This window comes from Nicotiana attenuata, unplaced genomic scaffold (assembly GCF_001879085.1).
Source record: "Nicotiana attenuata strain UT unplaced genomic scaffold, NIATTr2, whole genome shotgun sequence".
Taxonomy (NCBI): domain Eukaryota; kingdom Viridiplantae; phylum Streptophyta; class Magnoliopsida; order Solanales; family Solanaceae; genus Nicotiana; species Nicotiana attenuata.
In genome coordinates this window covers 60,951-86,007 of record NW_017670322.1, presented here as the reverse complement: position 1 = coordinate 86,007, position 25,057 = coordinate 60,951, and the positions used below count along the sequence as shown (strand labels likewise).

Sequence of the window (25,057 nt, the reverse complement as noted above, 5' to 3'; positions counted from 1 at the left end):
CCCCGGGCTTGGTTTGGTAAATTTAGTGAAGTAGTTCAAGAATTTGGGCTAAAAAAGAGCAAATGTGATCATTCAGTCTTCTACGGGCAATCAACAGCTGGATCTATTTTCCTTGTCGTATATGTTGATGACATTGTGATTACAGGAAGTGACTATGCAGGAATCTCTTCTCTCAAGTCTTTCTTGCATACTAAGTTTCATATAAAAGACTTGGGACAACTGAAATATTTCTTGGGAGTAGAAGTAACTAGAAGCAAGAAGGGAATTTTTCTATCTCAGCGAAAGTATATTCTTGACTTACTGGCAGAAACTGGTAAGTTGGCTGCCAAGCCTTGCAGTACTCCAGTGGTTCCTAATTTGCATCTTATAAAAGATGACGGCGAGCCATTTAATGATCCGGATAGATACAGGAGGTTAGTTGGGAGATTAAACTATCTCACTGTGACTCGTCCAGATATTGCTTTTGCAGTAAGTATGGTTAGCCAATTCATGTCCGCGCCCACAATCAAACATTGGGAGGCTTTGGAGCAGATCCTACGTTACCTAAAAGGAGCTCCTGGACTTGGCATATTATATAGCAACCACGGGCATTCCCGCATTGATTGTTTTGCAGATGCAGATTGGGCTGGATCCAAGATTGACAGAAGATCTACTACTGGTTACTGTGTATTTGTTGGTGGAAACTTGATATCATAGAGAAGTAAGAAACAGAATGTTGTATCTCGGTCCAGTGCAGAATCAGCGTATAAAGCTATGGCACAATCAACATGTGAGATAATGTGGATACACCATCTTTTAACTGAAATAGGGTTGAAGCATCCCACTCCATCAAAGCTCTGGTGTGACAATCAAGTTGCGCTCCAGATTGCCTCAAATCCAGTGTATCATGAAAGAACCAAGCATATTGAAGTTGACTGTCATTTTATTCGTGAGAAGATTCAAGAGAACTTGATTTCCACTGCCTACGTGAAGACAGGAGAGCAACTAGCTGATTTGTTCACTAAAGCATTGAATGGTACTCGAATTGGTTACCTTTGTAACAAGCTGGGCATGATCAACATATATGCTCCAGCTTGAGGGGGAGTGTTATAGAATGAATCTAGACACTTATTATAGGATAATCTAGACACTTATTATAGAATGAATGTAGACTTTTTCTTAGTAGTGTACATAAATAGCAGATTTGTAGGAATCTCTTTTATTTCTTTCCTTAGTTAGCATCTGATGTACATGTATTTATATTGCTCACCTCTTGGAATGAGAACACAAGTTATTCTTTCTATTTCGTTCAGAGTTGCTAACAATTTTCTGTAGTATGTGATCTGCTGCACTGTTGGAAGCTGCACAGACAAGAATGCACGCATTTTTCCTTTTAGTGTAAAGTTGTAAGATTGCTTCCACTACTGTCATCGTCTTACCCGTACCTGGAGGCCCATGGATCACAAAAGGAGGTGCGCCCTTACAACCAAGAATCATTTCAACAGCTAGCAGCTGCTTCTGATTGAGAGATGCAAAGGGAACTAAGGGAGTCCCTTTATTCGACCGTTCTATTACTTCTGAAGGAAAGAGAAGATTCAGGTCTAGACCTTCAGCTGCTTGGACAGCTTGGTATAGTCTCCTCATGTTAATTCTGTTGCATGAAAACTGAATGTCATACAAGTTCCGGGGATGATGTTGCACTTGGAAGTACTCACGAAATTTCAAGATTACTTCATCTGCCTCGATACGGTATATGTAACCCTGGAAATCATCACTTGTTGTTAGACACTTACAAGGTATTTTTAGTGGATCGTCTGCTAAATTACGCTAATATTACATCATTTTCGTCCTGCTTCGAACTTATGCGGCTCATATTTGGCATTACTCTGTGAAGCTAAAGAAAGATGCCAACTCTCCTAATCATTGCATTATTACTCTGCTCAAGAAGATATTTTCGCAGAAGAGGATGATATGTATATTAAGAACTATATCCTAGCAAAGATGTAACTTATTGTTATGCTCTGGCAATCCTTGTGTTACTCATTTAAGAGACTAAATCAGAAACTTTACATGCTTTTTTTTGGAAATGTGGTTTCTTTGAGTATATTAGCTATAAATGTGAATTCTAGATCCGATTTGAGTTCATTAATTTAGTCTTTAAGACGAAACAACAAAAATAATTTGTGAATTTAACTTCAAGTGCTTCTTCCACTAAAGTAACTTATTTTTCCCTTAAAATGAAAATAAAAAGGTTAACCTGATGTGTAGGAGTTGAGTGATTTGGGTCTTCAAAGGTAAGTCTGGCAAAAACAATATCTCCATGCACAAGGGCTGGCCTTCGCTCAGCCAACCCTGGGAGTTCAAGTGCCAATAAGCGATCCCTTCTGATTTTTATTCTGGCATTCACCGTATCATAGTTTCTCATTTCCTTCTGAAAGAAAAAGACATTACATTATAAACCAAAATACAGATAAACTATGAACCACAACCTAAATAATTAAGGACCACAGTTTACTTCCATGTATACTGCAGATAGGGACTAATTTTACCTCCAAATGTAGTTCTTGTCCGCGTCTTGGAGTTCTTGAATATGGTTTCCTGGAAGACAACGACTGAGAAACTTTATCCTCGGCCAGTAGAAAAACCACGCGTTCAATCCTGTCGTCTCCAACATCAAGTTCCACAATAGACGTGTGCAAACCGATTTCCTTAGGTTTGCAAGTTAACCAAATAGTTAGAGGCCGCTGTGGCTGGAGTGTTCTATCATCAAGAGAAAATCCCTTTAAAAACCTTTGAATATAATTTGCATCTGAATCAACTGAAGGGGGTTTAAGTAATGATAAAGTGAAAGAATCATCAGGATTTGAACAGAAAATCTTCACTACCCAAAGTGGCACCGACTCTCTTGTTGTATTCTCCAAAGTAATGGGGTATGAAAATGTTTCTCCTACAAAAACCGATTGAGGCTTTCCACGTACGAAAGGAAACGGATTCGAAATAACAACCGGTTCATCTTCATTTGACTGATAGTTGCAGACAGAATCATCATCCTCAAAATCAATAAAACTAAACTCCTGCTTGTCTCCAGCGACAGAATATTCATCATCTCCGTGGTCCCTCCCAAATTTATCCATCTGTTCAGAAACAAGAGGCGATGAACTCCTAGAATTCTGCAAGAAAAAGATTTTTATGATCGTTACAGTATAATTAACACAGAGTCAATAGTTAGAATGTTTTACCAAGTTTAGGCACAATAAAGAATGGAATGAAACTAAAATCTATCTATTGTTTTACCAAGTTTAAGAAGTTTGAACATTGTCTTTCACAATGTTAATGAAAACTTGGTAAACACAAGTACAGTCATGTTTCCTTATTTCTTCTTCCTCTCTTCTTAATACTCCATTTCTTGCTTTCTCCTGGTAGAAAGCCTATTGATCGAACAACAAGGAAAAAAGGGTTCCAAACATAACAGTGGATCTATTTTTGGATCTAGTTTTTAACTACATCAAATTAACTGTAATTCAATCCCAAAAATGGATGTCCACTCAGGAGTTAGGGTCCAACCTAATCATAAACTATATCAACTAACTAAGCTATAATCTGATAGATACTGAAAACCCAAACTATCTTTTTCCTGCTCAGGGCAGTCCGATGCACGAAGCATCCCGCGTTTACGCAGGGTCGGGGAAGGGCCGCACCCCAAGAGGTGTGATGTAGGCAGCCTACCCTATTGCAAGGATCAGGCTGATTCCACAGCTCGAATCCGTGACCTATAGGTCACACAGAGACAACTTTACCGTTGCTCCAAGGCTCCCGGCCTTCATCTTTTTCCTGCTCCAATGGAAAGAAAAATGCCATGGCTGAATTGTTTATCTATCTTACCACTAATCCTGTGCTATCAGTTGCATGTTGCCTAAATTAAAAGAAAAACATAGCAATGGTATACACACGTTATGATCAACAACAAAGCAAGAACCTCCCAAATTGGGCATATGCTAAAATGATGCATTTCACCAAAGTCCTGATCTTCCTTCATTGATGTGTGACAAAGGCAAGTATTCACATCTAACAGAGATGTGTGAAAACTTTACCAAGATAACTAATGAAGTGACATTTTCATGACTACCCACAAGTGCAACATGTTCAGTTGTAAGAACCTTAAAAATTGATTCATCAAGTTTAAATTTAAAAAAAATAAATAAATAAATAAATAAATTCCACATGGTTCCGGAAATTAGTAAAATTAGCCAAATGGCACAAATGCATTTTATAATTTTCATGTATGTGGAACATGCAATATCTAAAATCAGTTGAAGAGAAACATCTTTTCAAGATTACCAACTAGCAGCAAACCAAAATACTTGTGATTCTTCAAGATCAAGAAAATGGCGAGTTAGCACCAATGCTTAATTTGCATTTATCATATTCACGTTCAAATTCTGTATTAAATTAATTAGAATGAAGAAACAAAAAGATCAAAAAAAAAAAAAAAAAAAAAAAAAGTTTACCTACTGCTGCTGTGCGCTGATAAAAACTCCGGACACTTGCAAGGAGGAGACTTTCCTGGTTTGCAGTAGTACTTTGCCGAAGCACCATTAATAGTAGAATTTAATCCATATTGTTAAATATGAGCTCTTGATGTATAATCATTGTACACATAATCGCATTTCTCAATTGGAGAAGTTTTTGTTAAAAACTTTAGAAGTTTCTATGAAGTCCAATACAAGTTTTATGAGCTTTTGTAGTGTCAAGGCACATGACTCTTTGTAGTAATTTAGAGTAAATCCTTCTGGTAAAGATCAAAATTGAGTCAATTAACTTTGCCAAGAAATTTCGATTTTTCGATAAATAAATTACTCGTTAATACACAAGAATTTTCAGTCCGATTAAGTTACCTGAACCATATTTAAATAAATCTCATCTATTTTGTATAATATGGTCTTCCATGATATTATAATGATAAACAAGTATCAACCGAGTAAAAATCTCGTTTATATATGAAGAGATGTAAGATAATTATGAATCCCTAATTATAATGTGAGTGGCATATATTTGATCAAATCAAGCAAGTGATTTAATATTAAGAGGCATACATAAGTGATTGGATATAATGTTGTTGATTGGGATGGTTCAATGGTTTTGTAAAAGGTTCTTAACTTGTTATTGAATATTATTCGTAGAAAACATGATTTTTTGAAGAGTGCCAATAAAATGTGGTTATTGCATATTATTCCATACTTGTGTTTTCACACCAAATACAAAAAATCAGTTTTATTCAGAATTACATTTAAAAGTTGGATTAAACCTGCCCTTTTCTCTTTTTTCTTAACCTGCCTTGTATTAGAATTTGAACATGATTTGATTGAATTTTTTTATTAAAATTATTCATAATTAAAGGTGAAAAAATATATTTTTGAAGAATATTTATTTTCATTACAGTGGGATTGGGTAATTCGAAAATAAACTTGTAACAAACAAATCTTATCTTTTGTAAAGTAAAATTTAATCCAATTTAGTCCTAGTAAAATTATTTTTCAAAAATCCAAACCTAAAATAACAAAAAAGGCTAAATCTTATGTTGGGACGTTAAACCCTCGGGGGATCTCATTGTTTTACCTTTAACACAACAGTGTACAAAGAAATGAGACGAAGCTTGAGCAAGCTTTCTCACTGCTCCATCGGCAGACCTCCCACTGCCCCATCCGCTTCCATTTCCTCCGCCTTTTCCACATTCTCCGGCGGCGGCAGCGGTGGCGGTGGTGGTGGTAGAGGCAGGGGCAGAGGTTCCGATTCCCCAAACTTCGGATTCAGTCCGGGCAAACCCGAATCCGATGGATCCAAACCCGAACCGTCCCCTCCTACGGCTACCCCAGTTGGAATCGGACATGGACGAGGCCGAGGTACACCATTCCCGTCCTCCCCAATTCTCCCGTCATTTTCTTCCTTCGTGGATAACTCTAACCCTAGTCCCCCTGCTGGACGTGGCCGAGGTGGGCCCGGCCAATTTACCCCACTACAACCTCAGCCGCAACAGCAGCATCAGCAGCCGCCGCCGCTGAAGAAACCTATTTTCTTCGCTAAAGAAGAAGAAACATCTGATTCAAATCCTAGCTCTTCTGATGCTCCGAAACAAAGAGAAGATAGTAATCTTGCGTCTAGTTTAACATCGATTTTGTCCGGTGCGGGACGAGGGAAGCCCCTGCAAACAGCTTCTTCTCCTGTATCCGAGAAGCCTAAGGAAGAGAATCGCCATCTCCGGGTTCGGCAGCAGAGAGCTGATGCTGATTCAGGGAAGAGGGAGAGCAGTCCACCTCCCCAGAGGTTGAGTAGGGAGGATGCTGTAAAGAAGGCTGTAGGGATATTGTCGAGACACAATGATGGTGATGGAGGCGGTGATGGTGTTGGTGGGAGAGGGGTAGGAGGGTTTAGAGGGAGGGGTGGACGTGGTGCAATGAGAGGCAGAGGGGGAAGGGGAAGGGGAAGAGGACGAGGCTATGGTCGTCGTGACGAGAATGAGGATGATAGTTTAGAGAGTGGGTTTTATCTAGGTGATAATGCTGATGGAGAGAAATTGGCTAACAAGCTTGGGCCTGAAACTATGAACACATTGGCTGAAGCCTTTGAAGAAATGAGTGCTAGAGTGTTGCCTTCTCCCATGGATGATGCTTACGTGGAGGCCCTCCACACTAACATGATGGTAATACATTTAGTTTGTTGAGAGATTCGTTTATTTGAAGCACTTTCAGTTGCTTTATATTGTTTATTTTATGTTACTTTTGTCTACAGATAGAGTGTGAACCAGAGTACCTGATGGGAGACTTTGAAAGCAATCCTGATATTGATGAGAAGCCTCCAATTTCCCTTCGGGATGCTCTTGAAAAGATGAAGCCATTCCTCATGGCATATGAAGGGATTAAGGATCAAGAAGAGTGGGAGGTAAATTGAGATCCAACTTGCTTCTGCTTTTGTCTTATTGCATACTGCTGTATAAACTGTTTGCTGTCTTTTTGTTGCCATAACTATGTTCTGGAATATTCAATATTTGTTGATTTCAAATCTAGTTTATCATGGATTCATGATACTCGGTTTTGTCCCCATGGTGAATCTTCATTCTGTAATACCACGTTGGAAGGGTCTAATTACTTATACCGATAACCTTATCTGATATAATATTAGATTCTTAAACCATGCTGCCATTTCCTCTCTCTGTGATTTGACCTATTATTTGAACTATGTGCTTGTAAGATCTTCATATTTCTATGTCTCTTTCTGCTTTAATTTGCTTTTACGCTTTATGCTTCACGGATAGCTAAAATGTTTGAGCAATTATGTATGGTACTTTATTGCCTCTACTCACGTTTATTTCTTAAACCTATGGCCTAGAGGACTTCACTGATTCCTACTTGGAAATTTATCGAGTATAGTATCACCCACAACAAATGTGATCTGTCTCATCTGTCTTTTAAGTGCTTCTATATCATTTCCAGTATTAAAAATTCAGCTGTCAATCTCTTCTTAAAGTAGTTTGCCCTATATGCAAAAAGAAGCCTATGTGATGCCTTTTTGGTTATTGAAGATCTTTTGAAATTGTTTCCTGCCTTACCTCTCCAAGAAAAAAAGATCTTTGGGAACTGCATAAAAGCCAGATTCTCCAACTAAGCATGTTCATAAAGAAATATTGCTATGTCTGGACCCCTCTGCAACAAAATAGTAAATTCCACGACAATGGGAGAAAATGGGAGAGGCTGGTGCACCTAATGTATGAACTACACTAGTATTGATGTGGTGGTATGAATATTAGGCTGACAAACTCACAAGTTCTTTAGGGCATGGTACAGCAATGCGCTGCTACAATTGGAATCTAGAGTAGTACACAAATTTATGTGTAGACTAGTAGCGCGAAAGAAGGATTGAAGGCACATGTAGTTATAGTGATTATGCAGTGGACTCTAGATTCCTGAACATTTGGAGATTCTAGTGGCAGTTTGCATAAGTCTCAGGCTTTTCAATCAAGCCTTCTGAAAAAGAAGTTTTTGTGGAAGTTTCCTACAAAGAAGGATCAATTAAAAAAGTCGACTTAGCTATATGAATCTCACTGACCACGTTCCCCTTTTAAGTTCATCTTAGACCGTGTTCCATGAACAAAACGCGAAGGATAAACCAAATTGAGGACATAATAGTAATTCTTCATCGCCAGATTCCAAGTGGAAATAAAGCAAATTCGAAAATCCTTGAGGGGGCAGTATCTGGCTAGACCACCAGCTCAAATCACCTAAGCCAAAGCGCAACCTTCTAGTAAAAGAAAGGTAAAAGAGCAGAAATGTCTGAATTGCCCAATAATGTGGCTGAATGGCAAGACGAATAGGATGAAACCTCACTTAATGTACATTAGATTAGGTTATCTGATTATTTCTTGCTTATTTTGCATGTAGTCCTTAATATTCCGATTGGTGATTTTCACTTTTGCTCTAAAATATTATGTCTGTGACGCTTATAGATTATCATCTACTTTTGTGTGGTCTCATTTTATTCCCAGTTCTATTTTCAACTGTGGAATCTCCTAAGAAGCCATGTCTTGCAAGCTATGTTGCTCGGACTCTCCGAAAATGTGGCCGGATACGTGTCGGATCCTCCAAAAGTAATGCATTTTTTAAGGATCCGACACGGGTGCGGCTACATTTTGGAGAGTCCACGCAACATAGCTTGCAAGGATCATGAGTTTAAACCTCAAAACATTTCCCAATGTTTTGTCCATTGAATGGAGAATTGCGTCTGTTTGACTTAATGGTCTTATTCCTTGTTGTGAACTCAATTAAGCGGTTATTCCTTTGGCACCTTCTTCTTTATTGATCATCTTCTTCAGCTGGCATTACATTTGTTTTTCCCCTCTCAGAAAGTCATCGAAGAAACTATGGAGACAGTCCCACTTATGAAAGAGATTGTTGATTACTACAGTGGACCTGACAGAGTCACGGCAAAACAACAGCAACAAGAGCTGGAAAGAGTGGCAAAAACTCTTCCGCAAAGTGCACCTAATTCAGTAAAGCGGTTCACGGAGCGTGCTGTTCTGTCTCTACAGGTCAAGTATTATCAACTGGTTATTTGCTTTCAGTAATAGCTTAAGCCTAATAAGAATGAAACAGTTTGAAACGTCATTATTTGAAAGTTGAGACATAGCAAATTGGTCTAAGAATGAAAGACACCTCTCTGAGCATAAAAGAAAAGAAAAACTAACTTATTAGACAAGAAATCAACTATCTTCTTTATTTAGTTATAATATTCCTGCCAATTAACTGTTATCGTCTTTTACTTATAAAAGAATAACTGTCTTCCCTGATTACTAGTAGTTTTAAAAAAGACTAGCACAACCACCCATTTTTTCTAATATACTCAGTGGAATTTTGTAGACATGTTGCTGTTGTGGAAGTGTATCATGAATGTTGAGGGACTAGACATTGCTTTTTATGGATGCCTACCTTTTTTGTGGCGTTCAATTTGACTATAATCAGTTTATCATAATTTTTCTTTTTTCTTTTTGTATCGAAGATTTTTCTTCCTTTGAAAGTTCTTATTGCAGTTGATCTATTTATTTCTTTTCGTCAAGTAACCATGAATCTAGAAATAAAGATATCTTTAAATGTTTCATCTATTACCTGGACGCTCGCTTCTTAAGTTTCTACTATGGCGCAATATCTGACAGTTATCTATCTAAACAGAGCAACCCAGGGTGGGGATTTGACAAGAAATGCCAGTTCATGGATAAGGCTGTATGGGAGGTTTCTCAGCATTACAAGTAGATCACTTCATTCTCTATAATCATTAACGCTGAATTTGAGCAAGAGGTGCTTCAACAGCAGCATTATGATCAGGGTGGTGTTTAGGAACTACTGCAGTACAAGTTTGTTTATTAGAAATGCTGAGCATTTGGCTTCTGTTACGGACGTTTTTTATTTTTTGATTTGTGACATATAATGGTAGTTTTGTTTTAAGGCTCTCCACTGGCATTGAGACATCTCAGTTTTCAATAATTTGAAGATGATTTCTGGTACCTTCTTAGAGCTCAGGAATTTTTTCAGATTTGCTTAATACTAATGTAATGAAATAGATGGCCCACCTTCAGATATCTGTGTTGGCCGCAAGATACTAGGAGCATACTTCTGGAAATAATGATTTTCAACCCTCGATTTGGGGAGGTTAAATTTCTTGCAATTGTTCCTTTTGAATCACATGATTATTGTATACCAAATTTCTTGCGACAGTAATCTTTTACGGGAAGCAGCTGATCGCAACTCGACATTGAGGATTACTGTAATGTTTGGTATAAATTTGTAAGATTGGATTTATTATCATGGGATGATCCTATTGAATTCCTTAGTTTTTTTTCTAGCAAACTCAAATAAGTTAGAATGTTTATCTTTGTGGGATTACTGTACACAAGCAATTCACTCATGCTTGATTCCTTTTTGGTTTGTCGCAACATGTTCAGTATTTTATTTTTCAAGAAATCCACTTCTACATCCAACTAATTTAAAAAGTTAAAATTGTTTTATTTGACAATCAGTAATGTGTAGGTCGGTTGCATTCTATTCTAAGGTTAGAGGAATGAAGCCCCTTCTCGTTTTTGTCGAGAGCTGAGCTGGTAAGGAAAGAGAGACGTGTCACTTGACAGGTGAAAATGTCACTTACAACAAAATAGGAGACCCGCGACAAGTGAATAGTTGTCTTGGTACGACCTTGTTAGCTAGTCGACTTAAACGTTAATTTTGCTCTTTTATTCTAAAATTTTCATTACACAAAATTTAGTTCTCACTAATTTAGATTTCAAAGAGTAAACGAATCAATGTCCAATGTTAGATTGAAAAATAATCAAGTGACCCATATTAGAATATGGAAACTTAATCAAGTCACCACTGAAACTAACTAATTCCTGCAGTTTTGGAAAAAAAAAGTTCAGTTGATGAAAGTCATCAAAGGGTAGAGAGGTGCTCAAACCACCAACCATCAATATCCTTTTAGTTCAAATCTCATTTGTACAAGTAGTTCTATCCAATTGCACAGACTCAAAATGTTGATGTTCTCCATCCTGAGTTATACCACTTTCATCAGCAAAAAGGGGTCAAGTTTCCCCAAAGGGTTATCAACTGTCTGAATGTAGAGCTACATATGCTCCACATAGGGAAAGAAGTCAGACCTTTTTGAAGGAGAAGGATGTGTGTGTGCGCGCGCGTATTTGTATTGAACTATTGATATATGAGAGAAGGAATGTAATCAGATCGAAATAAGATGTATCCTTGTGCTAGCCTTTTGGAGTAGGATGACAGAGGTACCTGAAGCAGAGTAGAATCCTTAGTTCGTTACATGTACAGAAGGAACTGAGTTTTTGTACTTTTGTAATGCAAATCTTCTCCGGAAATAACTTGAAGGGGGGAAATGATTTACCTCATTCACTAAAAGAATTCCAAACTGCATTAAACAAATCTAGAAGCAAGAATAACATGTAGCGTGCATGCTACATACGTCATTAAATAATGCACAAATAGCAGATGATAAAAGACCTGCTACATCTAGATGTTCAATTTAGTGCAAAGGTTACAAACTCAGGTATGGTAACATATCATAACCTTGTCTCATATATCAGCTTTACTGCAACAAATCATTTCTTCTCCACATCGTCAGCCGCTATAGCTAAAACTCGATTCTTCAAGGTTAGGATCCGACAATGATGATCCACCTCCAAGCAGGAAATTGAAGCATCTCTTACACAGAACGACAAAGATGGATTTCGTGCGAAACTTCGAGTAGTGAATTGCAACAAAAGAATGTACACGATGAAAGCGTGCTTTCAAACGCAGCCTGATAGCTGTTGGCATAAGAATATTAGGTCTTCAAACAACTCTCTACATGAATTCAAGCCGTGACTCGCCTAAATCCAAACCAAATCTCATAGTGATTGAATAGCAAACTATCATGGGTAAACTTGCCAATATACTCCAGCCCTAAATTCTTCAGCCTCTTTGTACATTCTTCTCCTCCCAATCGTGAACAAAACTTTATATTATGTGACACAAAGATTCGACCTTCTAAAGGTTTCAATTTACCAGCTAACCTCTCCAAACCAACCCAAACAAGTTTATCAGGCATATGAAGAAACACAGCGCTTGCATATATCAAATCATACATGGTTCCGGATCCGAATTTACTGAAATCCATGTCTTCACCTCTAACAATAAGAGGGCGCTTGTTTAATAAACCTTGAGCGGGAAGCTCATACCTGAATGCAGCCATTAAAGAAAGTTCATCTCTCTCGAGACACTGGAAGTGTTCTGGGTTCAAATACCGGATGAAATGTAATCCAACACGAAGAGTCCCACATCCAATCTCAAGAACTTGGGAATCTGGAGTTAGATGGGCTGACTCTGCAAGGAATTCAAAAACATCCCGCCCTCCTGCCCATGGCTCTCCATAATTGCTATGGTGCTCTTCTACAAGGAGTTCACCAGGACAAGGAAGGGCCGTGTGATTATTTGCTTCTTCTCCTTCATAGTGTGATATGCCCTTGAACCTGAAAAAACAAAGAAGTTACATTAACATGCCAAGTTACGACTTACTAGCCACTAACACTAGCACTTGATGAACAATTCAGACTGGAAACCGACTTGGAAAAGTAAAAGATCGTTTCATCAGGAAGTTGCAATAATACATACGTGAATGCAGAGTGAAAAGAAGAAATGAATAAAATTACAGAAAATAAAGAAGTCGTGAACATAAGTAAAGAAGAAACTAAACAAAAGTTGGTAGCCATTAGAGTCTTAAACAATTGAATATCCCTATAATTTTACTTTGCTTTTGCCAAACCATAGATTGTTCTTCATGCAAAAAAGAGGAAAGCACCTATTAAAAAATTTCCCATTGCCTATCTGTGACTTGAACTACAGACGTGTACCCGTTATCTTTCAAATAGAAAGGAAAGAAAGAGACAGACAGAGAAAGAGGGCGGTAAAACCATAAGAGAGAAGAAGTTCCATTAAAATGCATATATGTTTCTCGTTAGAGCTATGTTTCATGTTCTACTAATACTTCAAAAAGTGCAATCTGTTCTTTTTTTATGAAAGTAAGAGATATTATAAAAAGCATCAAGAAGATGCAAATACAAAAGATGATATGTTAGCTCTGTGCAGATGGTCCTATGCTAGGGTGAAGGAGCTAACAGATTCCAAAAATAATTCAGGGGAGCTACTAGGGGAGAGGTTACTCCAGCTATATAACAAAACTATACAATTAGCCTTCAAGGAGTAATTTGGAGTTGCTAAACCATCAAAACATCTTCTATTCCTTTCTGTCCAAACAGCCCAAAAAAATACATCCAGGAAGCATTTTCCAGATCTTGCTGATGGATTTACCAACTTTCCATAGACTCCAGCTACTATAAGCATCTTTAATGCTCTCTCGCATCACCCAGTTGAGTCCTAAAACTGAAAGGAACATGTTCCAGATATCTGTATCTGTAGCAACTGGACAATGCAAAAATAGATGTCTGTGCAATCGCTTCCTAATCATCTATTTCTCCTTATACAAATCAAAAGTTAGCCACACGAAACTTTTTTTCAGAGATAAGTAATATGGAGCTTTTGACTCATTGCCTTCTTACTCATTTTCTACTCCCCTGCACATAGCCTTTGAAAAACACAAATGCTTACTTTACCATAGAAGCCATTATTATCTTTCTTTAGATATAGATTAAAGATTAAGTTAATCATATAAGTTCGTCTACATTCTATATCAATTTCCACCTATATTATACTAACTAGATTGTTAAAACTCTCGCAAAGATCTAATTCAAAAGTAAAAATCTAGAACACTAGAAACAAAACCGCCAAGTAGTAATTATACTAAAAAAGCATGAACTCGCAGATGCTTCGACTGGATATCTTTCTAACTTAATCTGCAGTCACTTAGTACTTCCTAAGAATAAACAAATTCCAATAAAACCACAAAACTATCATGAAGTTCAACAAAATTACAGAATCACAATAAAAGCATGATCTTTTTAACTGCTAAATCAAATTAAACATAAATTGGAAAAGTTTCATACTGAAGTAGATCCTGGAGCTGTTGTTGGCGAGTACGAGGGTTGATCCCTTTGCGCAGCACATTGTCCGCCATATGGAGTCCATTTCCCTCGATCTGTTTCTTCACCCATTCTATATCCTCTATTGTCGTCGAGATCCTCTCTCCCACGCTGGATCTGGATCCACCAACGGCGGCGACTTTGGTGGTTGTTGGAGTGACGAGGCAATTACACGGAGCTGGAGGTGGTGGTGAGGAGAAAAGAAAGAAGAGGAGTACAGCAGAAAAGGCGGCACCGGTGAGAACCAGCACCGGCAGAGATATTACCACACCTTTCGATGATGATGATAGTAGAGCCATGAGAGTAAGGGGTAAGATATCTCTGCCTTACTGTATTTTGTTGTAGATTTTGTAGTTCAATAATGGCAGTGTGCGCTACGAGCTTTGCATCTATTATACCATGTTTTTAACAGATTGTACTCTTACTTTTTATTTTCTCCACGACACGATTGTACTCTTTACATTGACAGGATAATTTTGGGCGTGTTTTACTAGGTTCATTACTTTGTACTATAATATTAATCCGAGAAGAATTAAATGTAAAACATGGTATAATTACAAAATTTATTGAACTTATATATATGCTTAAAAAAAATCATCAAACTAATTTTTATAGCAAAAGAATTAGGGAGATTTGCATCTATACCCGCTTTTTGGGTCACCTTTTAACTTATACCCGCTTTGCAAAAAAATTGCAGACGTACCACTTTTCGCGTAAACTTCAGGCATACGGGCCTGAAGTAGCAAAGGCAATCATGCAAACTTCAGCATTCTAGTAGACGGGCCTGAAGTTGTTTGTAATTGCTTAACTTAAACATTCTACTAGCTGAAGTTTTATTCTCTATTTGCTGAACTTCAGTATGTTTTAGCTGAAGTTTTTCGCGTAAACTTAGTGTTGGCTGAAATTTTGTTTGTAATTGCTGAACTTAAGCATTTTACTAGCTGAAGTTTTGTTCTCTATTTGCTGAACTTCAGCATGTTTTAGCTTAAGTTTTTCGCGTAAACTTAGTATTGGCTGAAGTTTTTATTTGTAATTGCTGAACTTAAGCATTCTAGTAGCTGAAGTTTTGTTCTCTATTTGTTGAACTTCAGCATGTTTTAGCTGAAGTTTTGTTCTATATTTGCTGAACTTCAGCATATTTTAGCTTAAGCTTTGTTATGTTTGTGAGGCTGAAATTTGTTTTGTATTTGCTCAATTAGTATTCTGGGAGGTAAAGTGTTTATTTATATTTGCTGAACTAAGATCAACGACCTTTCCAAGCTGATCAAATCCATCCAACTGATTAATCAACTCCATGAGCGTTCTCTGAATTTCACGGTCTGCACTTGTTCCCTCACAAAATCGACGTCTACCAATTGCATCAATCTCATCCATGAAAAATGATGCAAGGCTTCAAACAAAGACAAAACTTGTCAGTACATGTTAAAGCAGTACCAAAATGGTTCACTGGATTTAGTATACCCAGAGAGGATATCTTTGAAGTCCTTACTTGGTGATCACGAGAAGAAGAGGAGGAAAAGAAAGGAGGCGCCTGAAGTTGTAAAAATTAGAGTATAAATTAAATAATTTTAAAAATATGAGTATAGATTAAATGGGGGTGACCAAATAGGGTGCCCGTGCAATTTTTACAAAAATTACTACTGAACTTTCACTATATATAGCTTCGAATATCAATTAGTCAAAGCCAACCTTCATAGTAACTAGTAAAGCTTCGATCCTATTAACAGTAGGATTTAAGTTGGGCTTTAAAATTACACGTCTTGCAAATTTGGTAAAAATAGCACGGTATAGCCAGTTTTCGGAATGGTCATTCAAAAATAGCCAACGTTTACCAAGTCAATGAAAAATAGCCACTATTTTGCTGCAGCAGAGACCGGTCCAACATAATATACTGGAGTTCGGTGCATATGAAGTCCAGCATATTATGTTGGACCAGTATACTTTGCTGGCTCCAGTATAATATACTAGAGACTGGAGCACCGGTGCTCCAAACTCCAGTATATTATGCTGGACCGGTATACTTGCTGGAACTCCAGTATATTATGCTGGAGTTCTAGTATACTTATGCTGGAACTCCGTCATATTATGCTGGAGTTCCAGCATACTTATCTTGGAACTCCAATATAATATCTTGGAGTTCAAGTATACTTATGCTGGAACTCAAGCATAATATACTGGCGTATTTTTCCGGGTTTTGAACAGTGTTTTTGAACAGATTTTTCTTTACATGAAAAGTGACTAAATTTCGATGACTTTTGAAATTGGGCTATTTTCGAACGACCAGTTGTAAATCTGGCTATTTTTAAATTTCTCCCGCAAATTTGTAAGGACAAAAAATCGGAAGAAATTCAAAAATAACCAGATTTACAAGTGGTCATTCAAAAATAGCCACAGTTTGAAAAGTAATTGAAAATTTGCCATTTTTCATGTAAAGATAAATCTGAACGAAAACACTTTTCAAAATCCGAAAAATACTCAAGTATAATATATTGGAATTCCAGTATAATATACTGGAACTCCGGTAGCATAAGTATATTAGAACTCTAGTATATTATACTGGAGTTCCAGCATAAGTATACTGGAACTGCAGTATATTATACTGGAGTTCCAGTATAATATACTGGAGTTCAAGTATAATATATCGGTCCAGCATAATATGCTGGTAGTTCATACACAGGTGCTCCAATCTCCAATATATTATGTTGGAACTTTTCGTGTGTTGGAATTCCAGCATAATATGCTGGAAGTTCATACACAAGTGCACCGATCTCCAGTATATCATACTGGAACTTTCCGTGTTGCAGCAAAATAGTGGCTATTTTTCAATGACTTTGCAAACGCTGGCTATTTTTGAATGACCAGTCTGAAAACTAGCTAGCCCGTGCTATTTTTACCAAAAAAACTTTTGCAAATACCCACTCGCCACAAACTATTTACTCGTCCTTACCCATAAAGTTTTTCTCTTACCCATTTTTTTTAATGTCCAGTCCTTACAACCAAATAAAGTCAAACTAAGCTACTAAAACCAAGACAAGCCAATTCAATCCAAGCCAAATCAATTAAGCCAAATGATAAGAAAAGTGGTATGGGTAGGTAGGTTGGGTAATTAGTTTTAATTGGGTAGGTATATATTATAACTAATTTTCAAATGGGTAGAGAAGGTTAATTAGTTTAAGCTTGACGGGCATTTTGCATAAATTGTTGAGCCGAAGCATAGCTTTCACTGGCGAAGTGCACAAATAACTATTCTTAGGAATGCTATGCAAGGATTAGCCAATACTTATTTTGTCTTGAAATTTTGAACTGAAAATTTTAATTTCAGGACAATTTACAATATTTGTGTCCCGAAAAATTGAATTGACAAACTGAAATTTATAATACATTAGTTAATTCCTAAATAGCAGCCTGTTAGAGTTGTTACCTGATTTCACTTTTACGCTTTTCATGTGATCAACGGCTGATTTTTCGATGTAGAATTGGAAATAAAAATTGCATCTTATTTTATTTTGCAATAGATCCAAAAAGACAAGACACGAGTGATCTGTGTTCACGAATACTTTGTCTTATTTTTCGAGCAAGTTTAGACTTGGAGAAGCCTTAAATTAGAGGCATTTGTAAATTGGAATCCCTAAACAATCTAGATTATGTTATAAATTCAAAATATATATTACTCCAAGTAAATATTACGTGACTAAATATAATTTGGTTAGTTATTAGAATCCAGTTAAATGAAGGGAAATTACCAGCTATGTCACTTTACAAACTTTCCTAACAAAAAATAGCCCAAAATAAAATATCTACTAAAAAAGGCCCAAATGTCATTTTTTGGCCCAAATAGTTTCAATCAATGTCACTTTTTGTATCCGTTATTTTTCGTATACAACACCGAGTTTTCTCTCTCTCTCTCTCTCTCTCTCTCTCTCTCTCTCTCTCTCTCTCTCTCTCTCTCTCTCTCTCTCTCTCTCTCTCTCTTTCTGCGATTTTTTCCTAAATTCAACCAAAATTGCTGAAATTGACGACAAAACAAGATACATTTTCGGTTATTTTCGTCTGATTCCAGGTAATTTGGAGTAGAAAACCTCTTATTTTGTATATTTTTCTGATTGCTTGTGTTTTTGTAGAATCGATGTTGCTTTTCTTTAGGCTTTTGCGACTGATTTTGTAAGTTTTGGTCGAGTTTTTGTATTAATTTCTTCACAAATTTCTATAACCTTTTGTTCGTATATTTTTTTTTTAAATTTTGTCATTGAACCTAGTTTCAATTGTGAAACAGAGCAATATGAGAAGACAAACTCATTCGATGAATTCATCACCTTATTCAAAGTCGGTTTCAATTGAGAAATCGAGCAACATGAGAAGAGAAACTAGGTCGATGAGTTTATCTCCTTATTCAACCCCGATTTTAGTTGAGAAATCGATTGATGAACAAAATATGCGAAGACAAAATCGTTCCGACAGTGTTAAAGTGTTAGAATCTCGAAAGGATATTGTTGGACAATCTGAGAAAAAGAAGAGCAAGAGGGTTATAATGGATGCTGATCAATGTAAGAGAAAACGTGTCGTGGAGGACGAAGTGAATTTGGGTGTCAAACCAAAAAAAACAAGGTTCAGAAGGCAGAAAAAGTTAAAATTCTTGACAAAGTTTGTAAGGTATATACAATTTCAGTTATAATTTTTTCTATTGTTGACTTTTCTTTTAAAATTTGGATTTAGTTTGTATTTGATTGTTTTTAATTCGTGTCATGTATTTGTAGCCTCGGAAGCTCTATATTCTAGTTGGTGAGCCATTTTCTGTTACTCATTGGTCATCATACACTAATGTGGACATTGTATCGGTTTTACAGTCAAAGTTGACTGATGTCCAGCTTCGGATGTTTAGGGAAAGCTGTTTTGGCTATTTCCTTGATTTACCTCGAGTTGCTATCCAGGCACAACTTATTCGTTCTTTAATGTTTAGGGAGTTGGTTCAAGATAAGTGTGATCAATTTTATGTGAAATTGAATGACGAATGTGTTTTACGTTTTGGTCTTCGAGAATTTGGTATTGTAAGTGGTTTAAACTGTTGTGGTAATGAACATGTAGAGGGTAAATTCAGTGGACCCAATAGGTTGGTGGATACTTATTTTTCTGGTTTTGAAGTGGTGTCAAAGAAGTCACTTATTGATTATCTTGAGAAGAAGAAATGGCAGTCTGATGAAGACGCAGTTAAGATGCAATCATTTATTTCATAAACACATTTCTAATGTCCACTCAGGCTCAGAAGACATTTATAAGTAAACGTGATATCCATCTTGTCGAGAGTGGTGAGTATGTGTCGTTTCCATGGGGTAAGATTGCGTTTCGAGCTTTAATGAAGTCGATGAGGGACAGGTTGAGGGGAAAGTCTGAGTTTTATAGGATTGGTGGATTTCCTCTTGCACTACAGGTGTGGTTCTATGAATGTTGTACTGTAGTTGATCAAAAGTTTGTTGTTCGCGTTGGAAATCATACACCACGCATATTGAATTGGGAAATGACAGACAGGCCAACGCATGAGGACTTCTCTATTGGTTTCTTCAAAAGCACAGGGAATAAGGTACCATCTTTTATATCTTAATGCGATATGCATTTATAATACACTGTAATTCATTGTGATACATCAAACATACAGTTTTTATACATCTTTGATACATCTAGGACTGAATCACTTTTGGTTACCTTTGTAGTTTAAAAATATTTCTCCGATAATTGAAGAGCTAAGGAGATTTACTTTGCCTGTTGAAGTTACCGATGAGTATCAGAAATATTTCATATCACGTAACAGGAGAAAACTTCCTATTGATGATAGCGATGATTTTGTCACGCCACCCCGGAAACAAATTAAGGAGCCTGTCCCACCAAAAAAGGCGCCAAAAAACGCGCCAGGTGTCCAACCTGTTGATTATGACCGTGAGTTGCAGAAGTTGAAAGCTGATGTGAAGCAAGTATGTATTGGTCTTTTTTATATATTTTCTTGAAAGTATTGTTCAAATTGTATATTCAAGTCTATTATCTTTCTTATTTGTTTCATCTTGTAGCTCCATAAGCAGTTAAATTCCTTCATGGATTATGTTTCTGATAAATTCAAGGAGCTCTTTGAGTTGATAAATTCCAAGGTATGTGTTTCTTTTCCATTGTGCATTTCTTTTTATTTTTTAGTTAACTTACTATATCCTTTTTTTAAAAATAGCTTGGTGCAAGCGAAGTCAAATATGGTGCACATCCAGAGGAAGACACCAGTGGTCGTCAAGACAATAATGATTTTGTGAGCAATATGGAGTTTGGTGGCAATGAAGATGTTGAAATGGATGGTTGTCAGGTGTGTTTAGTTGTGCATTCTGCACTTTTCCCTTTTCTTTTCTTTGTTGTTTTTGATAATTCGATTCTTTTTTAAACAAATAGGTTGGTGGAAGTGAAGGCAAAGATGTTCCACATTCTCAAAGAGATACTAGTGTAGCAGATCAGTTAGGTGTCAATGCTATGGAAGGACCTTCTGGTGTGAAAGTTGACATGTTTGTTGCTAAAGTAACTTTCACACCAGATGTAGCACATGCTGGCGGTATTGGTGAGATTGCAGATGCGGCGGCAGGGGAGACGGAGGAAGAATCTGAGAAACAAAAGGTTCCTGAATCCCGGACTGGTGCTGTTTGTGCGACTGCAAGTGTTGATGCGGCGGCAGGGGAGACGGAGGAAGAATCTGAGAAACAAAAGGTTCCTGAATCTCGGACTGGTGCTGTTTGTGCGACTGCAAGTGTTGATGCGGCGGCAGGGGAGACGGAGGAAGAATCTGAGAAACAAAAGGTTCCTGAATCTCGGACTGGTGCTGTTTGTGCGACTGCAAGTGTTGATGAGGCGGCAGGGGAGATGGTTCTGTACAATGCTGAATTACTTCCTGAAGTATCGCCGCAAATGGAAAAAAGAAAGAGATGTCCTGCAAAGGCCGTGCAGTCTCCGTTCATTACTGTGTTTGATTCAGGTTCCAGTACTGGTGTTGTTGCAGCGAAAGGAAAAAAGCAAATTTATGCTATTAAGCATCCTTTTCAAAGCAAAATCGGAACTGGCGTTAACAGCTCTTTGTTGAATGTATTTGCTGCGTGGGTCAAAGAAGGGAAGTCCAGAAAGAAGTATGTTTCCAACTTCTGAGTTTTTTTCAGTTTTATATTTTAATATATTGTCACTTATAGCATTATTTTATATCAAATCACTGTACTCTTTTGTGTATATATGTTACCAGGAATGAAATTTACCCGAAGCATGTTAGTGAACTCAATCCTGCTTATGATCTTGGTGTATTTCATGTTGAAGCAAAAAATGGTTTCACACTTTGGCATATAATGGTCAGCTCTTGGATGACTCGGTATGTAAGAATTTACTTTTGCAGTATTTTTTTTTTCAAAATTAGCCAGTGTACACATGAACGCTCAGTCCTCTTAAGTTAGAACAGATTATTAATTGCTATTTCCTGGCACAAGAGATAGCAGTGAGCATTTATTTTCCTTTGTTTTCTGTGATTTTGGTTTGAAAAACCGTAGCTGCTTAAAGCTTACGAGCCTTTAGTGATTAGTTATTTGTTATGTTTTGTTTCAGCACGTTGATGTTTTGTTCTATTATCTGAGAAAGAAAGGGAAGTATGACAAAGATCTACCTGTAACATTCACCACCACAGATTGGTACTTCGACGAGAAAATTAATGAGTTGTGGCAGGCTTTTATTGATACAGATGGAGACAGTGATGTGTGCACTCCGAAATATGTCATTGCAGAGTATATTCAGGGGTTTGTCTTGGATGCCAATGTTCCATGGCACACTGTCGAGCATGTCTTAATGCCAATTAATGTTGCAGAACAATGGCATTGGATAATGGCTGTGATGTCCTTCAAGGATAGGTGCATTTATGTGTATGACTCTATGCGCGGTGGAGCTGCTCATCAAGACAAAGTTCATAAGACCATGGCCAAGTATTCTGTGTTGCTGCCTCATTTTTTCGTGCACACGCATTTCTATTTAAACAAAAAAGATATCAATTGGCGCACTGGTGTCTATAAATCAAAAGACTTGATTACCCCCTTTTATGTAAAACTGGTCGAAGGATTGCCTCAACAAGTTGAAGCGTATGAATTTCTTTCAACACAATCTGTCTTGTTTTTAGATTCTGCAGTTTGATAGTTGTTGTTTTTTTATTTTTGCAGTGATTGCGGTGTATTTGCGGCATCATTTGCCGAGTATTTCATTGAAGGCAAGACGCCACCTAAAAAATTCCATGCCTATGTACACCGGCGCAGATTTGGTGCTCTCTTGTGGGATTATGCTAGAAAGAAGATGGAACTGAACGCGCAAAGTGATGATGAGATTATTGGTCGACAGAATAAGTCGCGGAAGTAGAAGAAGTAGTTATTTTGTCATTGTTGCAGGATGAACTCTATAATTTTGTTTTTGTATTGTGTTCTGATATGTTGTCATTGTTGTAAGACGGATCAGATTTATTTGTGTTTGAATTTTACGAATACTTTTAAGAATTGTATGGAAAATGAGATGTTTGCTCTGTTATAAAGGTTTAATGAGTTTCAGTGCGATATTGGATTGTTGCAGTTTAGTTTATTTTGGTGTTTTCTCCCTTGATTTTGTGTTGTGAATTATAGATATGAAAAATATACGGTAGTTTGTGATACATTGTCTCTTGCAGATACACGCATGATACATACATGATACAGATATGATACACATATGATACAGATATAATACACATATGATACACAGTTTTCAAATATGTATTGATGAAGCCACTCTTATTTGCAAATTTCTAAAACTATTTGCATAGTTTTCTAGCTGCTACGATTGTTTTCCATTAGTTAGCTTTGTTACTACACAAATACAGGCATGAGTAAGAGCCTATACACAGAGATACATAGGTGATACACAAGCGATATATAGATGATACAAATGTGATGCACAAGCGATACATATATGATACAAATATGATACATAGCTGATACAACTTCTTTTTAATCAAACAGATGTATAATATAAACTTGCAACACGATTTTAAATGATAGGTCAAATATTTATTTATATCTAAAATTCAAATGACATTCTACAATGATATAGTTCTTGATATATTGCATTCTTCTAAATCTCTATGATATTCAGTAAAGTAAAATAAAAAGTAATTCTAAATTTGACATATTTCATCCTCTCTTAGGATTATTTCTACAAGTTTTCCTGTTGTGACCTTCTTTCCACACTGTCCACATGAAATCGACCTTTTTCGTTCCCTTCAGATATTGGCTTGCACCTCCCCTTCCTTGGCCTTCCTATTGTTTTAGTCACGTCTGGTGGCAAGACTTTTTCATTTAGAACTTCTGCAGGAATTTCCCATGTGCTTTCATCAGGAACCGGATAAATTGGAATTTCATAGGTCTTCAATAGGTACTTCATGGTGTAGTACACCGAGCAATACTCAATGTGATCAATGTATTTGTATTTTAATACTGCCCAAGCATGTGCACATGGCAGCTCATCCAACTGAAACCTTTTACAGCTGCAAGTTCGATCTTTTAGGAACACTATTCTCTGCTTACCCTTGTCAAGTACTGAATATAAGTAACTTGTCGAAGGGGTCACCTACAAAATTTATCAACTATCATTAGTGGTGACAAAGCAGATGCCCTCAAAATACATATACTAGAGAGCCTACAAGATTCAAAATAACTTAATATCATGTCAAACCAACCAATATTTCAGCAGTGGGGTAGGCATAAATGCTACATTAGCTTGAAAGCCCGTGCTTTTGTGCAGGTGGACACTAGTTTAACATAATCACACAAAGGGTTCAAGATATAACAGATCCGTGAAATTCGGCATGATTACATATTCTATGCGCAAGTATCTACAGATTCCAGTCATACCTTCATCTGATGTGACAATTCAAGATTGTCCATCAGCATTGTATCATATTTTTTTCCAAGATCAGTGAATGACCTACTGCATTCTTTAGGTTTGTAACATTCCATCGTCCGATCAATTTCCTTATGTAGTCTAGCAAAGGCAGTACTGGGAGTTCCCTAGCAGCCTTGAGCGCTGCATTGATCGACTCCGCAATGTTTGAAGTCATCGTCAATGTTCTGTTGACAGTGGAATGTGCTCTGGACCATCTTTCATACCCAACATTCATTAAGTAATCTTTGACCCTCTTATCAATTTTCTCTACCTCTGCCATGTGGTAATCAAACTTCTCAACTGTGTATGCTTTGGCCATAGCAAAGAATATTTCTTTGAGCAGCAAATGGTTTTTTTTGTAATTTTTTTTACATTATTCCATAGATGCCATATGCAGACACAAAGAGGTACTGGTGGATACAATGTTGCCGCTGCATTGTCAATGCCTTCATGCATGTCCGAGACTATGCACATTCCCTCCCTTTCCCCAAATGCATCCTTGAATCTCGCGAAAACCACTCCCGGAAGCATTATTCTCTGAATCTACTATGGCATATGCGAGTGGTAGGATATTACCTGCTGGATCTTGTGTTAATGCTATCAATAATGTTCCTCTATGTGCCGATTTAAGAAAGGTTCCATCTACAACAACAATCGGTTTGCAATACTGCCATCCTTTTATAGACGGATATAGTGCAACGAAAGCATACATGAACAAGTCTTCCTCTATTTTTTTCAAACTTACCACCGACATAAGATTTGTATGAACCAGCATATAAAAGTAACTTGGCAGCTTTTCATATGATTCGCTCGGGTTCCCTCTTAGTACTTGAACTGCATATTCTTTCGATCTCCATGCTTGCATATATGTCATCTGAAGACCATACTGCTTGTTCGTGTCTCCAATTATGTCATTAGGAGTGTATATTGTTTTTGGGTCTTTATACTTGTCTAACAGAAGACTGCCGATGAGTTTTGCAGTAGCTTGACGTTGTG

General features: G+C 37.1%; 3 protein-coding genes and 1 pseudogene across 3 annotated transcripts; 2 read left to right on the top strand and 2 right to left on the bottom strand.

Moving 5' to 3' along the window:
* LOC109237831 overlaps positions 1 to 4,575 on the bottom strand; it is a 16,263-nt pseudogene extending 11,688 nt beyond the window's left edge.
* A 982-nt stretch (positions 4,576 to 5,557) lies between these two features.
* On the top strand, positions 5,558 to 10,325 carry LOC109237844 (la-related protein 1). The gene is made up of 4 exons (XM_019404233.1): positions 5,558 to 6,676; positions 6,766 to 6,915; positions 8,873 to 9,058; positions 9,696 to 10,325. Exons 1-4 carry the CDS (start codon positions 5,621 to 5,623, stop codon positions 9,774 to 9,776), a joined length of 1,473 nt encoding a protein of 490 aa, XP_019259778.1. The 5' UTR covers positions 5,558 to 5,620; the 3' UTR covers positions 9,777 to 10,325.
* A 987-nt stretch (positions 10,326 to 11,312) lies between these two features.
* Positions 11,313 to 14,570, bottom strand: LOC109237843. Its single transcript, XM_019404231.1, has 2 exons — positions 14,072 to 14,570; positions 11,313 to 12,541 (listed from the first exon to the last, which is right to left on the bottom strand). Exons 1-2 carry the CDS (start codon positions 14,404 to 14,406, stop codon positions 11,887 to 11,889), a joined length of 990 nt encoding a protein of 329 aa, XP_019259776.1. The 5' UTR covers positions 14,407 to 14,570; the 3' UTR covers positions 11,313 to 11,886.
* Positions 14,571 to 18,539: 3,969 nt separating this feature from the next.
* LOC109237830 lies at positions 18,540 to 21,206 on the top strand. The gene is made up of 8 exons (XM_019404221.1): positions 18,540 to 18,752; positions 18,862 to 19,311; positions 19,362 to 19,682; positions 19,813 to 20,070; positions 20,164 to 20,241; positions 20,316 to 20,444; positions 20,528 to 21,022; positions 21,102 to 21,206. Exons 1-8 carry the CDS (start codon positions 18,540 to 18,542, stop codon positions 21,204 to 21,206), a joined length of 2,049 nt encoding a protein of 682 aa, XP_019259766.1.
* The last annotated feature ends 3,851 nt before the right edge of the window (positions 21,207 to 25,057 follow it).